This window comes from Archocentrus centrarchus, chromosome 20, assembly GCF_007364275.1.
Source record: "Archocentrus centrarchus isolate MPI-CPG fArcCen1 chromosome 20, fArcCen1, whole genome shotgun sequence".
Classification (NCBI taxonomy): Eukaryota; Metazoa; Chordata; class Actinopteri; order Cichliformes; family Cichlidae; genus Archocentrus; species Archocentrus centrarchus.
The window spans coordinates 30,305,335-30,329,347 of record NC_044365.1 but is presented as its reverse complement, the minus strand read 5'-3'; the positions used below and the strand labels follow the sequence as shown (position 1 = coordinate 30,329,347).

Here is a 24,013-nt window from a genome sequence, read left to right as displayed (position 1 = left end):
TCCACTGAGTTGATGTGGCTAGTGAAGGCTTCTACTTCTTGGGTTTTGGTTTTCACCCAGGTGTCATCCAAATATCTGTACCAGTGGTCAAGTGTTATCCCTTTTGCTCCTTCAAAGAGATAGTAGAAGCCTTCACTGAGCACATAAACCCAAGACAATCTTCTCCAAGCATGACATCCCAGTGTACTTCAGACCCAGTCACACCCTACAGCAAAAACTGGTTCATCTCAAGGTCAAAACTCCCAAACACAAGCTAAACAAGCTAGTGTATGCTGTGCAGCGCAGTGAGGAGTGCTCGGATCTGTGCATTGGAGAAACCAAATAGGCACTCAACAAATGCATGGCACGACATAGTCATCTCAACAGGACGGGACTCAGCTGTACTTCTGCACCTAAAGGATAAAAGGTCACTCTTTCAAGGACGCCAGTGTTCACATTTTGGACCAAGATGACAGATGCTTTGAAAGAGGGGTGAAAGAAGCCATTTATGTCCACATCACTGAGCAGAGTTGGTGGCTTACGGCACCAGCTGTCAGCCTCCGACAATGCTGTCTTCAGATCCCTACCCAGACGTTTCAGCCCCCACTTATACCATATTTCAGGTGAATTCACTAGGGTCACCTGAACAGGTGGGGCAAAGTCTCAGTGGTTTCACCAGAAATCCCTGGTGGTAATGAGCCACACCTTTTTCACACCTTGGCTCATGTGATGATGCACATGATCATCAATACTGGGTCAATAACCACTTCCAAAGGGGACAACCCCCACTAGAGTTTAAACACCTGGGATTCTTCACCTTTTGGTTTTAGAACTGAAGAAGTATCTTGGATGAGAGGTGAAACCAGTCAAACCAGTGGCCACACTAGATAAAAATGAAGCCATTATTTCTTCACTTCTTCACAAAAACAATATAACATTTTTAATTTTTATCAAAACTTGTTATCAATAGTAATTATAGTAATAGAGTTAATTGACTAAAACTAGATTCTGCGGACTCTTTCACCACTTTTACCCTGATAACCTCAGAACAATCTCACCTCAGATGTTTGTACTGTTCAAATTGCATACACTTGTCCACTGCCTTTACTGTAACAGCACCCTGACCCCAGGTTATGAGTCCAAAACAGCCGAGTGTTGGCACCCACTCAGCAGTGCTGTTGTTTATATTGTACCAGTTTATGTGCCTGTATAATAAGTTTTCTGTTTGTTTGCGCTCCCAAAGATTTGCCCTCAGTGTAACACTTTGTTCTGCTGATGTTCAATAATGCTGGAAGGAGATACATAAGATCTGAGGGGTAGTCACTTCATAAAGTGTGACATAGCTTAAACATTAAACAAAATCTCCAGATAAATGCCATTCTGCTCCACAAAAGGCACAGAAGCAATTAAGTTTTAAGGACATTTAATCAGGTTTCCCGCTATCTAATAGCACACTGCCAGGAGTCAATTAACTTAGCAGACACACTAATTGAAATTGATGGTGCAAGACTGAATAGACTAGGCACATCATTCTACATGCACAGCCAACATAATGCTGATATATAATATTGATATTTAACAGCCTACATTAAGTGTGTCTAACTGCAGAGGGAAGTATACTGCAGGGCTGTTTTGTGTGGACTAGGAGGTTGGAAGATCCTACATTGGAAAGCACCACAAGGTCATGCAGACGTGAACAGTGAACGCTAGCTGTGCTTTAGTATGAGGTTGTTCTTACAGTTTGTAGAGCACAATTTCTCGAATCCCACCCAGATCGAGTAGGTGCCGATCTGTAACTGGCCCTGACCTCTGACCTTCCTGTGTTGACAAGACATATAGCATAATCATTTTACAGCCCAGATTATTTTCTCTGCACAGTGGAGCTAGAAATAAAAGGGTACTGAAGAAATGTGAAATAACAGATCGAAAAGCCGAAATGTCACGGTAAATTGTAAATAAAATGTAACTTCTCTTACATCAGTCTATAACAGCGTGAGAATAGAATTTCAAATATGACTGCGGCTCACTGGAGTGAGACATTGTTTTGTTTGTAGCATCTCTTGAGGCTGTTCAATTACACTCCTTAGTTGTTTTTGTCTAAACCAACAGTCAGACTGAGTGAAGATTGATGATTTGTCTTTGTTAATTTCCACTCTGTTGACTCGGTGTCTCCCCTTTGTCAGCGGTACACACACATATGCAAGTACACACAATCAGTCAAACCACACGCTTAAGAAGAGACAATATACACTATTAGAGAACTGGCTTTCACTCAGGCACAGGCGTACCCACATGTTCTTTGGCTACTGGGTTTGCTTCTAAACTTTGTGTTTAATGGGGCGTGATATAATATATTGGGTTTGTCATTTACCTGCGTTTCTTCTAATCTCATTCCAAAGTCAGAGCTAACAATATGCAGAAGAATATTACCAGTGAGATTATTGTTGTCCTTTCCTTTCCCTCTCTCTCTCACTTGCTGTCTCCCTCCCTGTCTTTCACTCTCTCCATCTGTCTGGCTCCCGAGTGCGGGTGGAAGGCTGATAGTGTAAAAGTGAGAGAGTGGGTGGTTTTTATTACCGCGCTTTGAATTTGAGTTTGCTCGTCATTTTCAAGCAAGATGTTTCATTAAATGGCATCAAACACAAATCTTCCATCTCAACTTTCTCACTTTTTTTTTGTTTAATTTAAACCTCTCTTTATTTGTCTCATCTTATTTCTCCCCACCTTCTCTTCCTCCTTCATCTCTCTCTCATCTCAATCTATCTACAGACTGTGGAGAACTGTGTTTGCATCCTGAGGAACCTGTCATACCGACTGGCCGCTGAGACTTCCCATGGTCAGCAAGGGGGGTTGGAAGAGCTGGATGGTCTTCTTTGTGATGCCAACGGACGTGATGGAGAGAGCTCCGGTTGCTGGGGCAAGAAGAAGAAGAAAAAGAAGGGAGCTGACCAGGTAAAGACAAAGAAAATGAGAGCTAATCAGCTGGGAAATGGAAATACACTGAACTGCACTGTTGAGCAAAAAAAGTTCTAGTAAAAATGAATATGCTATGTTCATGGCGCTCAAAGAGCTTCACCATTGGTTGTGTGGGATGGCCAATAGGGCAGCCAGACATTAGTCTGTGGTGACCACATCTAGCCAGCCCTTCAGTCTTCAATCTACCGCACATCCCTTTCAACAGGGATCTGTCGTAAATTAAAATCACAGATCACAGTTTCTCTTCAAGCTGATCTGAAAAGCATTGGCTTCTTTTATAATGAATTGGCTCATATGTCTTTTTTTTTCCTGCTGGTTTTTAATTTTTTTTTTTTTTTTTTTTACATATAATTGAATCTTTTTGATCTGAACTTTCTTTAAAAGCCTCAACACACTTAGCTTCTCCTAATTTCCTTAATAATTTTCTATCCTTTTTCCATCTTGGTTGCCTGTCATGAATCTTGTCAGTCCATCCTAAACCAAATCAAATACAATGAAAGCATACTGTGGCATATAGAAGACTTGGTTGTGAGTGGATTACTTGCATCTTTCAGAGCTAACTAGACAGACCAGAAGTGATATTTAAGGCCAAAACCAAGCAAGATATCAAGAATATTTCTTTTTTATTTGTTGCTCCATGCAGTGTAATTTCAATGCTGTATTTAAATGAAACGAAAATATTAATAAGCTACATTTGAAAAGAATCTGAGGCCAAATTCCAACCTGCAATGCAGGCAGTACTGCCAGGAGGGAATACACACTGATGAATAGAGGGGCAGACAATGGGAAGTAGCAAAAGGTCAAATCCTTGAGGTAAACACTATAAAACTCTGCAAAAATGAGACAGGGGTAGTAGTTAGTGGGTGACTGACAGACAGAGAGGGTCAGGAGTTGAAGTGAAGAGATTGCTTAAGAAAGAGATAGAGAAAACAGGTAAGTGTAAGAGGTTAAGATCAGGGAGCCTGAACTTGACCTAAACAATCCAAATGGACCACTAAGACATTGCTTCCTTGTGATCGTAGATATTTTGTGGTATTGGCTTTGTAAGATGGTCAGAATCTTCAGTATTCAAAGTATCGCCTATTCTCATGAGGTATGCAACAGCCTGACCATATGACTTCATCTTAAATGTATTTTAGTTAACAGATTTACAAAACGCATGTCTGATCTAACTGTGCTAATCCCCCCTTCAGGGTCCTTTCCTAGTTCATTGCTGCTTTGCTTCGAGGGCTTCTGTTGTCTTTGAATAGATGTCATAGAAATTTAACCACTTGCACTGCAATATTACCATGGACATCAGACCTTCTTAAAAGGCAAATGTGTTCAAGGGCACCAGGCCAGCGTGCTTGTTGTTCCTTGACATTCACAGGGTTCTGCACTGTGATTTCTTCCCCCAGGGGGGAGAATGTGATCATGGAGTTCTTCTGCAGCATCCAAGAGGCATTTTAGGGAGAAGATCTGGAACAGATGTTTTTGGCCCCGCCAACACATTCTTTTTTTTTTTTTTTCTTCATTCATCCTACTTACTGAATCTGTCCTCTTCCCCAAAATAAAACTTAAGTTAAAGATGCATTTTTTTTCACACAATGGAGGAGACCCAGCATGCATCACAAATGCAAATGTGCAAATAGTCATAACAGGAAATCCAAGATGAAAAGGTTAATATTTAGTGTTCCATACCAAAGTAAATTCATTTTAAAATGTTACTTTAGGGAGTATAACTGTATATGCATTTTAAGTATGTAGACTGTCTCCAGGGTATTGTGAATCATATGAATCTCCTTGGTGTAGGGCTTCTACAGACTTTATAAAAATTCTTTGATTTCTATGATTTATAATCAAATCAGCATATAGATAAAAACATACATGCACACAAGCACACACACAGGCCACAGTACCTCTTTCAACCTGTACTCTAGCCTGGTTTACTGTGAGACAAGAGGAGGGGATGCAGTAGAGCGAAGCCAAGAAGGTCGATAGGGAGAGGAAAAACTGAGAACCGGAAAGAGAGGGATGGAAGCAGAATAAAAAAATAGGGAAAAGGGGGGCCAAGCATGTAAGAAAGAGACCGAGAAATCACAAGAGAGACAGAGAGAGAGGGAGGAAAGAATTAACAGGAGGAAAAATCAGGGAAGAAATAAATGACATGCAACAGAGCATTAAGAGGAAAGATGTATGGGGGAAAATGTAGGGAGAAAGACACATAGTTGTTGGTTCATGCATACATGAAAAAGGTGCTGGCATGCCAGTCAGCAAAGTTCAGACATCGAGAAACTCCTCTGTAATGGAAAAAGATAAAGTGAGAGAGAGCTGTAAAGCTTTATGTTTATTGCTCAAAGCAAATGTAGCAGTGAAGCATTCATAGTGTCTTCTCTTTCTGTTGCTCTCACGGTCTTTTCAGATCATGTGTCTTTTTTCTTTCTTTGCCCTTCAACACCTTTCATCCATCCATCCCCGTTCTGAAGTTGACAGGGAGAGATTTTCTCAGTGTCTCAGTAACTTTTCTAATAGGTCAGCGTGTACTTGGCAGCAGCGCAGCTTCCCGTCACATGTGAATTCATTCACTCTGACATAAAACGTGTATTTAAATACACAAGACTATGCAGCATATTGATTCACAGAGTTCTACTTTTCATGAATGGTTTCTGGTTTCTATAAAATCGTGGTGCATCCTTGACACTGAAGAACTGCAAACGGAAACATCCTATTATATAGAAACTCCGGGACTCTGTGACATCACAGAAGTCACTTATTCTCCTGGATATTGTGAAAGATATCTTTATAATGTTCAACCAGAGGCTTAAAAGATGCAGTTTTTTTTTTTTTTTTTTTTTTTTTTTTTTTTTTTTTTTTGGAAACAAAAAAGTTTTCTGAAGGGTTAAAAAAAAAAGTGCTTGCTGGAAAAAAGCTAACAGTTTTCCTTAAAGTATTTCTTCATGAATATAAATTAACATTTAAAAAAAAAATCTATTCCACTCTGTCTCATCTCTCACAGTGGGATGGCGTGGGCCCCTTTCCAGACACAGCAGAGCCCCCCAAAGGAGTTCAGATGCTGTGGCACCCCACCATCGTCAAGCCCTACCTCACCCTGCTTTCTGAATGCTCAAATCCTGACACCCTAGAGGGTGCAGCTGGGGCTCTGCAGAACCTGGCAGCAGGCAGCTGGAAGGTAACGCTAAATTTAAGATGTTTTCAAATTGTTTGCCTTGTTATATTTTCTCTATTTGAGTAATCATTTCTTTATCATATATAACTCATAGAATTATACAACCTCAGCTGAGTGTACAACTGCAAATGCAGATGTGCGTAGCTTGTCCTAACATAGCTGTGCAGTGAATGTGGTGACACAGTGCACACACTGTGCACAAATTTTATTATGTTTTGGACATAATTCTTAAGTGTGCGTGTATAAGCCTACAGGAATGTGTGCGAGCATGTGAATAAGCATGCCTGTTGCCAACAGCTTCATCGCGCCCAGGTATATGTAGCAAAACCTATCTTGGTAGATACCATACCATCCAACCACATAAATGAATGTACTAAAAAGATAATGGTTTTTGAAATAAGCTCACTGCAGCATCCAGCTGACTTTAAAATATTTTGAGCTCAGTCACATGTTTTGATGTCTTCTATTTAATGTACGGTTGCATGTTAATCAGTAGCAGTGTAATTACTATAATAATGTAAATGCTCCAAACCTGTACACACAGGGAGTAGAACCAGGGTTCAACAGCAGGCAACTGATGGAGGCAGCTGGATGGTAATAATGTATGAGTCATGTCATATTGGAGAGCACTGGTGGGGGCAGCTGTAGCCTTGAGGGAGGTTTATATAAGGGTAAAAGGCAGAAAGTGTGTGGGTATAATCTTGGCTTGACCTTACTAAAATAAAAAAAATTAAAAAAGAGCTGCACCAGACATCGTTGGTCATAAATAGACTGTGAGAAACTTAATGGAAGTATTTATGTGATCCAAAATCTGCAGTTTATGAAAATTTGAACTTACGAGGGAGTGACAGACAGGGGAGGCGCTGTGGGGGTATGCTTCAGCAGCCCTGTGGATGTGTGTGGGATGTGTTTGTAACTCATTTTGATTTGGTATTTCCACTGACAGTAGAGTAGACAGACAGTCGGAGCATGACAGGTATAGAAGAGGGGGTCTCTAGAATAATCAAGGGTGGAGGAGGAGGAAATGATGGGGGTAGGTTGTCTTCAGGGAATCGCACTGTCTATTTTTTTAAAGAGCCAAACTGTATGCACGGATGTGTTTGTGTATGCGTGTGTGTGTGTGTGCTTTGTTGTGTCTTCAGGTTCACTGTCAGTATTCTTATAATTAGATTAGAGCTGCTAACAGTTTCTGGAGAAGCAGTGTTGGCATACTCGGGGCACACACACTAAACTCTGCCCATGTATGTCTTGCCAAAGGCATATGATCATTTCATAACGGTAAAATATTTTCTAAACCGAACACATGAGCCATAGTTTGTAAACAATACTGTGTTTTAACCTTTACATACTCTGGGAAGATAAATTATTAATGTGACAGAAACTTTCAGCCTCGCACTTTACCCACTTATACCCATTCTTGGGTGTTTCAGTACCTCCCCAGTTGTCTGCAATTGACCTATAAGGCAGATCCATTTGAGCTGTTCAGGGCTGAGTGGGCCATTTGAGGGTACCTTGATAGTTGTTGAGGGAAGATAGAGAGGTCTCCAAGCTTAAAACTCTTCTGTTTGGTTCATATAATTCTCCCTCTCACAGTATATTACTTGTGACACAGCATAATCTGTGAGTTGCTGAATATAACATCTCCCATTTGACCACTGAGCTCTTTCTGCCTCGTTTACCTTTTACCTGAACTACCTAAATCTATGGAGTGTAAACAATGTTATATGAAGCTCCCATAACCACCTTATTAAGCAAAGTATTGTTAGAACAATTTCACACTGCAGTCTTTTTTTAGTGTTTGTTTTTTCTAATTCTTTTTTTTTATGGTGTTTTTTTTTTATAAAAAAAAATATTTAAAAATTTTTTTTGAAAAAAAAATTTTTTTTAACATGGCACTAATTGATTTGTATTTTGCTAGTGTTTTATCATGGTATCACTTGTTAACACTGAAACTGTCTTTCTTGTGTTGTCCTGTCAGTGGTCAGTGTACATTCGAGCTGCTGTGCGTAAGGAGAAGGGCCTTCCCATCCTAGTGGAATTATTGAGGATAGACAACGACAAAGTTGTGTGTGCTGTTGCCACTGCTCTCAGAAACATGGCTTTGGACATCAGGAACAAGGAGCTCATTGGTGAGTACTGATAGTTATCCAAGGGCTGGTGGAGAAACAGTTCTTTTAGATGAAATCTTTTTTTTTTTTTTTTTGGTCACTGGTCCTTTCATTAATTTAATCCCAAATGACATTCTCATATTGCTCTTCTACTCTGGACTATTCTGCCTCACCTGGTAGTAGCCATGTTAGTCAAGTTTAGATTGGTGATCAGCTGTGCAATTTTGAGAAAATTAAATTTGCAATCGAGTGCATATAATGAGCTAAAATGTGAGCTAAGGATTAGTCCTTTGCTTTTCAACTATCATGGAAGTGTCCTACTTAAGGAGAACATATAAAACATATAACAGTTTGGTTTATTCTGCTATGTAATGTACAGAGCAAAATCATAGCTTTTTTAAATGATTGTATTACTTATTTAACTGGAGCCAAGGTGTGTTTTTTTTTGTTGTGAGAAAATTAGACTAACAAATAAAGTGCAGTAAAATAAAGAGTTGGTTGATATGTATGTGAGAGAGAAGGGCTGAACAAAGCAGGAGAGTGGGAGAGAGCAGAAGAGACAAGCAGATCAAAGGCTTGATTTTGGCTTTGAAAAGTACACTGTGGTAATGAGTGAGCCTCAGTCAGTCTGGTAGCATCAACACATCCAGGGAGTAGAGATCGCTTCTTAACCTGACGCTTTTAGACACTTGTACTGTATATTGTGTGTGTGTGTGTGTTTGTTTGTGTGTAATTTCTGTTTCCCAAAGAGGTAGGTGTGTGTGTGTGTGTGTGTGAGAGAGAGAGAGAGAGATCTTTTTACACACCCTTTTCTGCCTTTATGTGCCTAAACAGACACCACACGTGAACATATCCATGTATGTATTAATGTGTAATATCCCCTCTCTGTCTCTGCTATCTTGGGTAATCTTGGCTTCCTAATGGGCTCAGTGGTTCCTATAGCAACCCTGCTACCCTCAGTTTCAGACACGGGGTCTCTGGTGCTTCTGTGGTTTTGCAGAGTGTTGTTAGAACAACAGGGATTGCCACTGGCAAAGCTCAATACGCCCCCTACTGTGACGGTCTTGCTGGCACACAACAGGGGATTACAGATAATTGAAGCCTTAGCATGCAGACATCTGAATGAATCTGAATGATTTTTGTTTTATTTTGTTGCTGTTGTTTGCTCAGTACACCTGCAAATGTATCATCAGGTAATTGGATGGCAGTGACCTTACAGCTAAATGAATTTGCATCACTGTGAAAAACAATCAAGGACCTTTGCGTGCCAATCTTTTTTGTTGCTCTCCACCTATAGCGGTAATGCCAGACACTATCCATCCATTTTCTTCCACTTATCCAATTCGGAGTTGCTGGGAAATGGAGCCAGTCCTAGCTGTCATAGGGCAAGACGCAGGGTACACCCTGGACAAATCATCAGTCTATTTATTGCAGGGCTAACACACAGGGATGGACAACCACTAACGATCACATTCACACCTGTGGCCAATTTAGGATCAACAGTTACCCCAGCACGCATGTCTTTTGACTGCGGGAAATAGCTGGAGTACCCAGAGAGAACCCAGGCACAGGGAGAACATACAAACTCCACACAGAAAGGCCTCAGCTGGCCAATGAATTTGAACCCAGGACCCTCTTGTGCTAACTACTGTACCACTGTGCCACCCAATACCTCAATACCACAGACAATTATTTTTTTTAAAAAAAGGAATGCAAACATTTGCAAATAATTTAAACCCTGTATTTCATTCAAAGTACTACAAACACATTACACTGCACTTTATAGACTGAAAATATTGGAAATACTGAAATTATTGTGCTGCAAACTACTTGAAGGATGAGGGATTTTGACTCTCAATGGGACTTTCAAACACAACATAAACCTTCTTGGGGATTTTTTTAAAATAATGACTAGGGGAGTGATGGTACAATAACCAAGTTTATCTATCCTAAATTATTTGAATAATTACATAAATCATGAAGCAGTTAAAAGATAAATATCTCATGGTGAAGGTTGTTAAATAAAGTAGAAAGGATAGTCAGTGTTAGTGGCACCCACTGACAAAAAAGTCTCGAAAAAAGCAGAGAAGATGGGGCGAGAGAGAGCAAGTGAAACAGGAGAGGGAATAGTCGGGGTTGAGCCTTTGCTCTTGGCAAGGTGTAAGTTGATACATGTTGACAGAAAAGAGGCAGAGGCCAGGCACTCCTGAGACAAGCCCCATTTGGCCAGTGTTCAAAAACTTTATTCACTACAGTGACTCTAACCTCTGATTCAGACACCTTTTTTTTTTTACTTTACGCCCCATACTTCAGTAAAACAACAGCTTAACCTGAAGCGACAAAGCGATTTCACACAGCCGTTTGTTCTTTGTTTCTTGTCATTGTAAGATCAAAGTTCCACCCTGTTATAATATCATTTTGCATGGCTAATCTAGAGAAAATCACCTCTTTCTAAAAGCAAAAACCAAATCTTCAGCTTATAAAACTTGTGTCATAAGCTGTTAGTGCCGGTAAGTTTGGCAGCATCACCACGGGGGAGTGGTAGCTTGCGTGAGAGCTCAGCAGTGTGAACGGAGATGAGAACCATCTTTCGCATACAATAACCTCAGTGTCAGATCCTCTGGAAAGCACTGTGTGATTGGATAGCGGCGAGACAAGCAAGAGGGAAGGCGCAAGACTTGAGAAGGGCTGAAGAAAAAAGCAAAGAGGGGCCAAGTCAGGCTAGGATGGAGCAGAGAGGAATGGAAAATGAAACAGAAGAGAGAGAGAGCAGTGACAGCTAAGACCTAAATGCATATGTATGCTTATATTCCAATCCCCCTGTAATGTGATTTAGTAGCATATTGATGTCGCAGAGAATCATTCTTCTCATCTGTCAACGTTTTTGTCTCTCTCCTGATTTCACCTCCTTCATAGTTTTTGATTTGCATAATGTACTGTACGCCTGTGTAGCAATAAATGAGTCCCATTCACTGCTACACTGTCTGTCAGTGCAATTCCTCCCCATTTACTTACAGATAGTAATTTGACACACATGAATTGGGCACAGCTCTTGAATGCCAAAGAGACACTGTATTTTTTTTTTCCCCCAAATACAGCAACATTTTAAACACAAACGCTGTGCTTAAAACCAATGAATACAAACATTTGTTTAAGACATCTAATAAGTGAATGTCCCTGCAAAAAGTGACCCGCTCCCGCTGCAAACTCTGAGTTTCAGCGTGAGGGTTTAATTCAATTTAATTCCAAACACAAATTCCTGATGGAATTTCCTATAATTGGAATTTAAAAATGCATGAGTTCTGTGATATTTTTTTTTTTTTGGAGTTAAACCTATTAAACCAATGAATGATATTTTTAGCAGATACTGTTTTTTTTTTTTTTTTTTAAAGCATTGAGAGTTTTTAGAACTCTTTATAGTGATATTGTGCACATACAGTGCAGTACATTCAGGAAGAGTCACAAAAATTGTCTGTTTGCTTGAAGCAGAGAGAGTGCAACAGAAGGCATGGGGAAAAAAAAAAAACTAACCAGTCAGCTTTGTGAATACCGGATTTGTTGGCTTCCTTTCTGCATCTGGTCGAGAGTAATTGACCCCCAACATCAAACAAAGCTCTCCACTTGAAAGAGGCTCCAAAGCACCTCTCTGACATGAATCAGCGGGTGCTTGTTGTGGTGCACACCTTTGCTTTGTCAGGATGTTCTCTTGTTTGTGAGGTGTAGAAGCTCCTTTTCAAACACCCTGGACTTAATCAGTCTGATACAGCGATGGCGTTCTGCCGTGCAGACACAGGTCGGTTTCCTCGTGACTTAATGTAAAGAGTGCATCTGTGAAACAGGATTTAGAATCACATCAGAATACATACTGATAAAACAATCTTCTTTCTGACTGCTAAATGTTTGCAGATGATAAATTATACTTTGATTACAATAATAAAATCAGGACTATTAGTTTATATGAGTGATTAATAATGATGATTTCCTCATCTTCTCTTCTTCCACTTCTATTCCCATTTCTTTGTCCTCTCCTCTCTAACCGCACCTCTTATTGGCTTAAGCCTCTCCTCCCACTCTCCTCCACTCGTTTTCACTATACACTGTTGTGCCCACCTTCCTCTCTTTCACATGAATCCTACACCCCTTTTTCTCCATCTCACACTACTCCTTTCTTCCTTTTCCCTCTCCACTCCCACACCACCTCCTCCTCCTTCGTCTCATCTCCGTGTAGTTTCAGACATGAGCTCATAACGCCTCACCTTCCCTCTATTGCAGTCTCCTGCTCTTTGTGTCTCGCGTTGATGACATCAGTGCTGGGGAGTGTTACTGTGGAAACCAATGTAGTGCGCCACAGGGATGTCACTAATTGCATGATTGCAAGTGTGTGTGTAGGCGTCAGTGTGTATTCGCTCGAGGTCAGCCTCTGAAAAAAAAGGGAAAGGTGTTGACAGCTCACCGTTTTTAAGCCTCAGATCTAAACATTTTGTTCCAGGACACTGACGATGTGGTACCCTGCCTGATCGCACTAAGCAGGGAGGGGAAATTACATTACATGCTTCCTTCTACTTTGTGCATTCCCAGCCAAAGCAAATATTTATAGATCACCACAGAATGTCCATTTTGTGTTTTCCTCTCCCACGCCAATTTTTACATATTTTCCCATCCCTGCTGTCAACAGACTGCACAATGGTAAGCACAAACAACTTTGCAAAGATAGCAGGCTGAAAGACAGTGCGGACATGTACGCTGACTCACACAAAGTTGACACACACTGTCCCTGTTGCAGCAGCACTTTATGAAATTTTTCTGTCGCCTTTGGGATGAATCTCTCGTGTGCGAGGGTCTGGCATGTCTTTTATCAGCACGCTGGCATTCTTTGTCCTCTGCCAGACTGGGAGCATGTCAAAGAAGAGAAATAGAAATGGAAAGCAACAAACAGAAGAAATACTGTTTGGTGATTATGCGATTTTTTATTTTTTTTTCTTCTTCAGGTTCTTAGTTATTACTCCAGGATCGGGTTCATGTTTAGATGATCTTTGGAGGTGCACACATAACTTCAGTTATGATCAGCATTTTTTTTTTTTAATGACATTCTTTTCTTCATGAAAATGCCTCTGAAGAGACCTCCCACTGTTCATCATTGAGATTATAGCAAAGCTTTATCTACCGATTAAAGTAAATTCATTCTTTGATCTCTGTCACACTGAGTGTGTTTATGTTTGAGTGTCTATGTCTTTCCAGGCAGGCGTTTTCTTTATGTATGCAGAATGTCTTTAATAAAACCACAAGTTCCTCACAAGTGGGGGAAAAAAAAACAGCCCTGCCTTTCCTCCCCACTATCCCTATCTAATGCTTCCTCTGCCTCGCTCTCTCCCTCTTCCACAATTTAAACTGTAAACTCGTCAACTGCAGACATCAAAGACAGACACAAAAGGGTAAGATATAACTGCTGTGAAAAACCAAGTGCAGGAAGGCAGAAGAGTTTATAATTTGGAAGCAACAGCACGCCACTTTCCAATTTACCTCCATTTCTGACCTGTTAAACCCGTTGTGTTTCATGTCTGTACTCTCCTCTGCAGCTTATTTATTTATTTGGAAGTTAAAAGGAATGCACTTCCCTTTGCAGTGGGGAAATGAGTCCGTCTTTCCAGGTTATTCATATTTATTTCTGCTTAATGAAGATTTTGATCATTTGGCTGCAGGGTGCATGTGATTGCTAGTTCCACTTCTATGTGGGCATGAACTTCAGTTCATGTGCTTTCCAAACACGCCATTAACCAGAATTCATAGGACTGGCATTTTTTTTTCTATTTCTTTTTCTTTTTTCTGTGTTTGTAATTTGAGTAAGAAAATCCATATCTGTTTTTGTCAATAATCATATCCCATCTCCGAATGACAGTATTAATATTTACTGATGTCTCCAGGGTTTGTGTGTTGATGTGATCTTGGTGTGTAGTCATATATTGAGTTTGAGATCTGACCGTCTGGCATCAAAGGATGTTTCCCACATCACATGTATGTTTTCAATAAAGGAATATCCCATCTGAATAGAAACCCACACCCTGTTGCTTTGAATCTGGCACCCCCTGTCAATGAGGTGATGTACTGCTGATGAAATCACCCCTTAGACGATGATGATTTAAATCACACAGAGACACTGAAGAATTAGATCTGTCACAGACGATTTTTATAGTGGCTACTTTCCCTATTTAGACTGCAATTACCAGGCACTATAATAAACTCTTCAGTAGTGCATGTGACTATATTTCTAAGGTGTATTCATTTTCCATCTGGTCTAAAAATCTTCACAATTAGCCTTTTAAGAAAACAGTTATCACTGCGATTAGTCGTGTTTGATTTGTTTATACGACTGGCAAACTTTCATGGTATCATTAGCATTTATTCAGCCCAGAACATGCTCAGAAAACACAGAAGAGCTTTAGAAAAATAATGCTGCCAGAAGCTTTTGATACCAGTAAGCATACATCAGCCCACCTTAGGGACCCCAACCCAGTCACTGATAACTGTGTATTAACCATCCTTTATTCTCAGACAGCCGGACGCCACAACCAATCAAGCCGTTTCATCTTTCCCCACATCTCCCTGAGACAATTACCTCCAATTTTACTTCAATAACACTTTCCCTTCTCTGTCAGTAAACAATCAAATCGCTCCATTGTTGAGGGTAATTGGATCTCTTTAAATCAAATCAGCCATTATGGCCCTGATGAAGCACGCCCTGCTCAGCGGGAGTTAGCGACACATGAGGGAATGCAGCACAGGAATACATTACCAGCTCTGCCTCCCAGGTGAAGATAGCTATATTGGAGGAGTTTTGTAATACAGGTTTATTAGACTGTGCAGTGATCAGCACAGGGCTTGTTTCCCTCCTTGAGGACATGTTCTGGGTCTAGCTCACATTTCAGTGACAAAGGAAGCAGATGTAAGAGTAAAGGGGAGATTGCATGCTAGCATGTGGAGATGCTGTCTGTGCCACACCAGGATTTTAAAACAGAGTCACAACCCACTCATTAAAAAAAAAAAAAAATCCTTCTTAATTTGCTCCTCCTGTGTGTGTGTGTGTGTGCGTGTGTGTACTTATGATCACTGGGAGATTACATGAAATATTGTTTCACAAAGTTCCTGGCTTTGGCATTCAGCTCGGCTTCTGGTTGTATGTACTACAATATGGTGAGTTATTAAACTCATTTATATCTGTACTCATTCGAACCATTTCTAATTATCTCTCATCTAAATACCCAAGACTTACGAGAGATGGACGGTATACTTAGTAGTAAGTAAACTCCAGCACTTTAACAAGCAGAATCTTCAGCAGGGTAATGAGCACATCAAAAGATTAAACTATAAAATGTGTTGAATTTTGTACTGACATTAGGAAAGTGCAGCAACTCCCTCTCATTTATATTAATCTATAATTCATCAATAAGCCTCTTGCAGGCTCTGGGTATCATATGTCTCAGTGTAGGAAAGAGGCCAGATTTTATTTGGCTAAAGTGGTGTCTGAGCGTAGCTTTGCTTTAATTTAGGCTTTGCGAGTCATTTCCTTATACAGTATTAATATTTGTTTTATGATAAATGCTGGGAGCTGATAAAAACACAATAAAGCTCCCCAGAGACAAAACATTATCTAGTAAAAATTGGATTCAAAATATGATATTAATATTGTCTTATTTATTTCACATCAAAACAGGTAGCCTGGAAGGAACATCCTCCCAAAAAAACGGAACAAACAAATCAAAAACTGAAGCAAACAAACAGAAAGCCAGATAATGAGCACCGTCTCTTTAGAGATGAGACGTGTATTGGTGTGTATGCATAACTGTATGCGTATGTGTCGTCGGGGTGGGGGGGGTGTTTGTGTGTATGTGTGTATGGAAGATTTCTGTCTTAGCACTCAGTGATTATCAGGAGGCATCCTCTTCCTCTAACAAGACTGTTATTAGAAGGGTTGGAAATAATGAGGGCCTCTCCGTTTGGTTCTTCAGCATTGCATCCGTCTCAGTGTAATGTATATGTAAGCAAAACATTCCCTTTCTTGCCTGAGTTTCTCTGTCCTCGAGTCATTATTTCTGATCATCTCCATCTTCTTCCCTTTCTCTAATATAGGAGACTACCCTTCCTCTTCCAACCTCTTTCCCCCCTCATTCCTTATAATCTTCTCATTTCTACTGTCGGTCATGAATGAAGCATTAGTGAGACTAACAGGGATCTGCATGGACACGCCTGTGTATACAAACAAACACACACGCACACACTTATGCAAGCATATTTTAGGCATATGCCGTATGGCAGCTTATCAGCATATCTGTCTATAGGCAGAAAATATGTAGATTAACAGACTCAGATATACTCTCATTTTGTCATTGCTGTTATTACCTGCAGTCAGTCACTTGATAAATTAGTCACTAACTTTATCATGCAGTCAGTCATTCAAGGAGTAAATTATCTGTCAGACAGTCAGTAAATAAGTCATGCAGTCAGGCCGTAAATAATTGAGTCACTCACTCAGAATTTAGTCAGATCATTAAATGAAGCAGTTCACCAGCAAATTAATCAATCATCAGCCAGCAAATCAGTCAAGAATTAGTCTGTCTGATTCAAGTCAGTCAAATAATCAGTCTTTATCTTGGTATGCACTTTAACTGTGTCTTCACAGCCAAAAGACAGTGACCACTTAACCTCTGTTCAACCTGCTGGCCTGTGATAACACTTGGCCAATTAACTCACAACTCCATGCTTTGTGTGTGTGTGTGTGTGTGTGTGTGTGTGTGTGTGTGTGTGTGTGTGTGTGTGTGTGTGTGTGTGTGTGTGTGTGTGTGTGTGTGTGTGAAAGAGAGAGTGGTAAATGGAAAGGTACTTACAAAGCACCTTACTACTCAATTTTGAGCACTCAAAGTTCTACCACTCATTCACCTAGTCGCACACATACAATGCATGCCTGACTCCTGGGGGATATCCCCCCAAAATCTCGACCAGGGTATCACTGAGCTCCTGGATAGTCTGAGGAGCAACCTGGCAGCATCAGATGGACCAAAACATAATGTCCCAGAGTTGTTCTATTGGATTTAGGTCAGGTGAGCATGGGGGCCAGTCAATGGTATCAATTCCTTCACCCTCCAGGAACTGCCTGCATACTCTCGCTACTTAATGCCAGGCATTGTCGTGCACCAGGAGGAACCCAGAACCCACTGCACCAGTATAGGGTCTGACAGTGGGTCCAAGGATTTCATCCTGATACCTAATGGCAGTCAGGGTAACGTTGCCCAGCCTGTAGAGGTCCATGCGTCCCTCTGTGGATATGCCTTCCCAGAACATCACTGACCCATCACCAAACCAGTCATGCTGAATGATGATATAGGCAGCATAACATTTTCCACGGCTAACCCAGACCCTTTCACATCTGTCTCATGTGCTCAGGGTGAACCTGCTCTCATCTGTGAAAAGCACAGGGTGCCAGTGGTGGACCTGCCAATTCTGGTATTCTATGGCAAATGCCAATATTCTCCATAGTGCTAGACAGTGAGTACAAGGCCCACTAGAGGACATTGGGCCCTCAGGCCACCCTCATGACTGTTTGGTCAGAGACATTCATACCACTGGCTGCTGGAGGTCGTTCTGTAAGGCTCTGGCAGTGCTCATCCTGTTCCTACTTGCACAAAGGCGCAGATACTGGTCCTGCTGATAGGTTAAGGCCCTCCTGTCCAGCTCTCCTAGAGTAACTGCCTGTCTCCTGGAATCTGCTCTTGAGACTGTGCTGGGAGACACAGCAAACCTTCTGGCAATCATTAGCCAGCATGCATTCATATATATATATATATATATATATATATATATATATATAAAATGTGATTCCCTTTTGTCCATATTGTTTTGCTGTTTCAATCTTTTCCAGATCTCAAAGTCTTGCTAGACATAATACAAGTGAGGGATTTACCATCAGGCTGTAAGGCCTACGTGGATAGGCTGTGATGTATTGGTCTGGGAAAATCATTCAATATAATGCAGAAAATTTTTTGATAAACAGTGAATAAAGAATAGACAGGAAATGAGAAAGAGATATTAGGTTGAGTCTTTGCTCCAAATGAATTCCACACCCGAAGGAACCAATCTCTTTGTGTCTGTAGTGTTTTATTTTTAATTTTTTTTTTTCTCTAAGATTGAATAAAATAAAACCATGGATTTGCAAAGACTGGACCTCTGATACAAAGTAGGAGTCATATAGGAGTATTTGGTAGTTTTGTAGTGTTCATTCAAAGTGAATTGTTTAGAAGCTTCTTTTTTTTTCTCCAAAACAAACAAACAAACAAACAAAAAAAAAAAAAACCACTTGGTCAAATCCAAAAGCACTTTATAGCAAATTGAGTATTTTGGCCTGAGTTTTCTTCACTGCCAGAGCGGCTGTAATGGCCCGCTTGAAGATGATTCAACAGTGGATTTAACCACTAACAGTAGCACTTACTGTTTTCATCTGATCCAGCACCTGTGGGAGACTTGCACTTTATGAATTTTAAAGGGATAGATGAGTCACATCGGGAAGCTGTTCATTATTGAGCCGTGTATACAAAGAAAGTGGCGTGCTTTGTCACTTCCAGCAAAACACGTCATAAAGGGGGTACACACTGACTCATCCTTGTGAAGATGTTCACTTGATTGAAGCGCACCTCTTTGTGTGCTCTGGAGCAAAAGGCTAATCCTCATCTTTCTGTTGGTTGGCTTTGTTAAAAATTAACCACATTTCAACTATTATTCATTATTCAGTGTTCACCCCTGTGTCCAAGTTGATTGTTCTTTACATGAAACATGACCTGTGGGCTGTGTCTCAGGGGTTCAGCCTGACTCAGGCGTAACTGTGATGGATTTTGTGATGGTCAAGGTGTTTCCTACTACTGGCCATGTTTGATTCACATCCCCCAACATCTTAGTCAGCACAATTCCTCATCTGTTGGGTCCCTCTGCTCCTTCTCGTCATCACATATTTGCTCTGATAACTGTCGATCTCTCTGATATTGGCCCCCGTTCTCAGTCGTACACAGCGACTTTCGGAAAGGATGATTCAGATATTGTTGGTGATGTAAACATCTCTCACGTAAACTATAGATAACTCACACAAGAATGTTACTGACTTCCTCTGTGGTTGAACTTAAAGTACAAGTATTGTTGGCAGGTTTGCACCCCTAGGTTTTAAATACTTTCATCCCCATCTCTTTTACTTTCTCATAATTCATGCGCTTCCTACCTGACATCTCCTGTACTTCTCAATTGCACCCTTTCTGTTGCTTCGATCTCTCCAATTCTTTGAATGTCATTTTTTTAATATGAAAGCCTTTTCACCGAAATACCAGAAGTCACCCTTTTTATTGGAACAATCAGATGTGCTTCCAGCAAAACTGTGTGAAGCTTAAACGTCAGTAAGTTTTTCTGTCCCTTTCTTTCATTTTCTCCACACGCATCAGGTAAATATGCAATGAGAGATTTGATCCATCGGTTACCAGGCAGTAGCAGCAGCAACAATAATACAACCAGCAGTGGGACAACCGCAACCACAGGCCCTCCCAGCAAGGCCATGTCGGACGACACGGTAACTGCCATCTGCTGCGCGCTGCATGAAGTCATCACCAAGAACATGGAGAACGCAAAAGCTCTACGCGATGCCGGTGGCATCGAAAAACTCATCGGCATTGCCCGCAGCAAAGGAGACAAGTGAGTAAGCTAAAATTTAGAAATATTGTCTGCAGGACAGCATGGTGTACTTGTTGATTAACAGGTTATTTGGGATATTTATTCTCCCTCTTTTTTCATATTAGAAACATTTATATTTTAAGATGACATCCATACCATTGTCCTTTTTCAACTTATATGGATGATTCCATTAAATTAAGGGTTAAAATCTATAATTTAAGCAGAGCCGATAATCCAGCTTTACAGCTTGCTGAGATGCGTGTCTAAACCACCAATCAGACTCTGCAGTAAACTTCTTTAACCTGAAACCTGAGCCCCTGTTTGAATACTTTTTTAACCTTCCCTTAGCTATTTGGGATCAGTTGAACCTGATAAATATATAAAAAAACAAGTTTCATCTTTGAACAGACATTATGTTTTCATATTTTGAGAATAGGTTTAGTTTACAGCATTGTTTAACATAGCTCATTAAACAATGCAGTACAATAAATAAGTATAATCTATTGAGCAGATAAGGTGTAAGGTGCTGAAAAGTCAATATGTAATGACTTGATGTGCTGATGTAGTTATTACACTGTGCACTGTACACAGCACGTTTTACATATGCGATATTTTATTTTTTTCCAAATTTAAGCAGGAAGGAATTCCTGTAACTTTCACAGCATGGATTGGCTTCACAGTAAATAGAGAAGAATATGAAAAAAAAACTGTATGAAGGGGGATTGTTTGATTTCTTCCAATATGCCTCACAGAGAGAATTCTAATACTGCCACCAAAACATGCAAAAGGAACAGATTTAGACTGCACTGCAGTTACTTTTACCACACAACTAGATCTTAATAACAAGTAGCTTAAATCCTAGGATGTATTATAATGGCCTCAGTATCGTATTGTTACCTGTCACAACATCACTCAGCCCAATTTAGTCAGTAATGACCAGTGCCTTCATGTGACCGCACATCTATCATTCAGCCTGCCTTCCCTATCACCATTCATCTGCTGAAGACAGCTGGAAAACAACAAGCACAATGCAGCCAAAATATAACTCCATGGGAGACTGGGTAGGGTGTTCTCCCTAGCTACTATGGCAACCAGTAGGTCAGGGGTTGCCATGACACCGGAACGTTATCAGACGGAGGTCAAACGATGATTTATTGTTACGATAAGGGATTCGGTCTATTTGGGGAACTGTGCTCAAGGGCACCATTACAGAGAGGGATGAGGTACCGAAAGAAACCTCCATAAAAGCAGATTTCATGGTGAGTGTAGTTATCTGCTAATAGCCCACACATCTTTATTTTCTTGGGGAAGGTAAACTGAGAATAAAAGCTCATTATCAGCAATACCACGCTACTTTCACACAGTTACACAGTGGATTGGGAAATGCCCTTTACAGTACAACTATAGGCAACAATTAATGGCAGTTTGTCAACTGAAACATTTCCACATAGGCAATATAATACCATTATAAATACTTGGTTAAAACCTAAGTCTTGGAAAAAGGAAAGGTCAAAGTACATCCATGCCATATAAATAACATGATTTTTGAAAGTTCCCAATTTTTTTGTTTCATTTTCTGAATATTTGTACCTCACAGCCCTTTTTTTAATAAACCTGTGCTTTTCCTGCGATTACATGTCAAAATGTCTGCTGTGTAATCGTAATCTGGCGCGGATCAATGCTGCTTAAGACACCAGTGCTCCCAGTGTTCATTGAACTCACTTTGCAGTAGTAAATCCCTGGATTGACAGTCTAATTTAAATATTATTTTCCTGATCTAACAGTGAGGCTCTGCACGCTGTTTCTGGGGAATCACTTTATTCATGTGTAACTAATGCAAGTGCAGCGTTTTACTGGTGATACCATCGCTGCATTGTTCACTCGTCCAAACTCTCCTTGTTCTTTTTAGTGTGAAATTGTAAAACTCGGAGTGAAGCGTGTTTTGACAGGGAGTTTTGTTTTGGGCAAATTGAAAATGAACATCCTTCTGCTTCCCTCTGGAGCTGTTGGAAGGGCAGGGCTTATGAACTGACTAACTAGAGTCATTTTTCACCTGAGTGGCAGGGGTGGGACCATTAGCATGGTAGAGCGGGTCATTTCAAACTCATCTGAAAACTGTTGGTGTGCAATGAAAATGGTTGTCTTAGGCTTAAAGCTTTCACAGGTGCTCCCTGCCTGCACGCATCTTTGTGCAGCTGGTAACGGCAGGGGACAGGATGACAAAGATATGGGGTCCATTTAAAATAATTCTTCCTTCTCTGTCCCTCTTCAGACACTCAGCAAAGGTAGTAAAGGCAGCTTCTCAAGTCCTCAGCAGTATGTGGCAGTACAGAGACTTGCGCTCTCTCTACAAGAAGGTAGGTGTAGCATAAACTGTGTACTGGTGCTTTTGTAGTGATAGCACAGCACAAATACCTTCATAAGTATGTTTTACATATCTTTACTACCTGTTGGCCTAAAACTTCATTAACTACAGACATAATAATGTGATTGGTTCATTATATATTATGCATATAGTGAACCAATCACATAATAATGTGATTGGTTCACTATATGCATAATATATAATGGATAAATCACAATGTAGTTTGTTGTTGAATTAATTGATTTCAGCCATTATTATACAATTATACAATATTATTTTACAAAGGGAGCAGGTAAATTCTTTCTCACATAATATAATGTATTGCTAGATGCAGATTATACTTGAAAAATTGAAACTATGTGGTGAGGATGACTCTCTTCTGAAATTATGATTATTGTGGCAATTAAAACCCTCTTGCATATTTTGCCTTTTTATTTGGGCATCTAAAGGTTTTGGTCTCTTTATGATTATTGTGAAATCTCAGTGTTTGGATTGTGATTTGTCTGGTAGACTAATACAAATCAGATTCTTGATTGCCAAGTTACTTTACACATACAAGGGATATGTCTTGCTATTGTGATGGATAAAATATAACAAATGTAGCAAGAAAAAATAAAATAAAATCTAAAACATTTAAATGATGTATATTTTTTTAAATGAAGGAGCTTAATAGATTGTGAAAGGACAAAAAAACAAAAAACAAAGAAATGTGAAATGTGAGAATGTTTACAGTTTACTGAAGTGATGGCAGATTGCATCTAATCACCTTCTAGGCAGTCTGCCTTTGTCCTGAGAACAGGCTTTTTCTCTAGACATTGTCTTCAGCAGGTTAAACCTCTTCATTTGCTGTAAGAAGTATATCCTAGAACCTGATAGGGGGCTGATGTTTAACTCCCCTTAAGGTGGTAATAATCCCGGGAAGCTGAGGGACAACTGTGGAGTCATACAGATGGGTGGGGGCTTCTTGAAATATGCAGCTGTGTTTGTAGCACTGAGCTCTGCACCAGGTCATCTTCAAACTTCAAAAGTGTGAACATTTAGGAGCAGACTGGTGACCCTGCAGTTGTAAAGGTGCAGCTGTTGGTGTACAAGAGTAGAGGGTAGTAACGCCTCATTTGCATGCCATTAATCATCCACCAGCTAGCCAAACAAAGAAATTAGTTATTTTCAATTTAATGAGTTACTTGTAAGTGTGATGATACAATTTTGTAGCATTACAGTGAAGTAAGCATGCTTTAAATAAATACAAATGGACCCCAGAATTGGCACAATGACAGCTTATTCTGCTAATTTGTGCCTGACATCAAAAACAGAGAATCATTATTATTATCATCATTATTTATTATTTTTCTCATTAGTGTGCTATTATTTCCGCCACTTTGAGACCATCTGCTTTTAATCAGAATGTTAATATTTACATCCCCATTCACACATTAACTCTATTGCCCACATCACTAGCAGAGAGGAAAGAACACAACCTTAGGAGGAACCTGTGATGATTATCTGGGAGTCTGAGATGTGTTTTCCCAGCTTCATGTGCAGCCTCCTTTTATATACAAGAAGTCTCTGACCCAACTGCAGGTGGAGTGAGGAACACTCAGCAGTGATAGATTGTTAGGATGATAGTTATTAACAACTCAGCTTAAAGCCACAAGCAAGACCCTGGCATGGGGTCATGGGATGGGGGTTCCAAACGATGCAGTTTAGGGTCACGTTTACTGC

The 24,013-nt window shown here is 40.2% G+C and overlaps 1 protein-coding gene across 1 annotated transcript in view; it reads left to right on the top strand.

The window, feature by feature from the left end:
- ctnnd2a (catenin (cadherin-associated protein), delta 2a) overlaps positions 1-24,013 on the top strand; it is a 264,157-nt gene that overhangs the window by 222,144 nt on the left and 18,000 nt on the right. Inside the window, exons 17-21 of the mRNA XM_030756885.1 lie at positions 2,749-2,931; positions 5,951-6,124; positions 8,100-8,250; positions 19,701-19,947; positions 22,199-22,283. Of these exons, the coding sequence (XP_030612745.1) occupies positions 2,749-2,931; positions 5,951-6,124; positions 8,100-8,250; positions 19,701-19,947; positions 22,199-22,283 (840 nt within the window). The remainder of the gene's footprint in view (positions 1-2,748; positions 2,932-5,950; positions 6,125-8,099; positions 8,251-19,700; positions 19,948-22,198; positions 22,284-24,013) is intronic.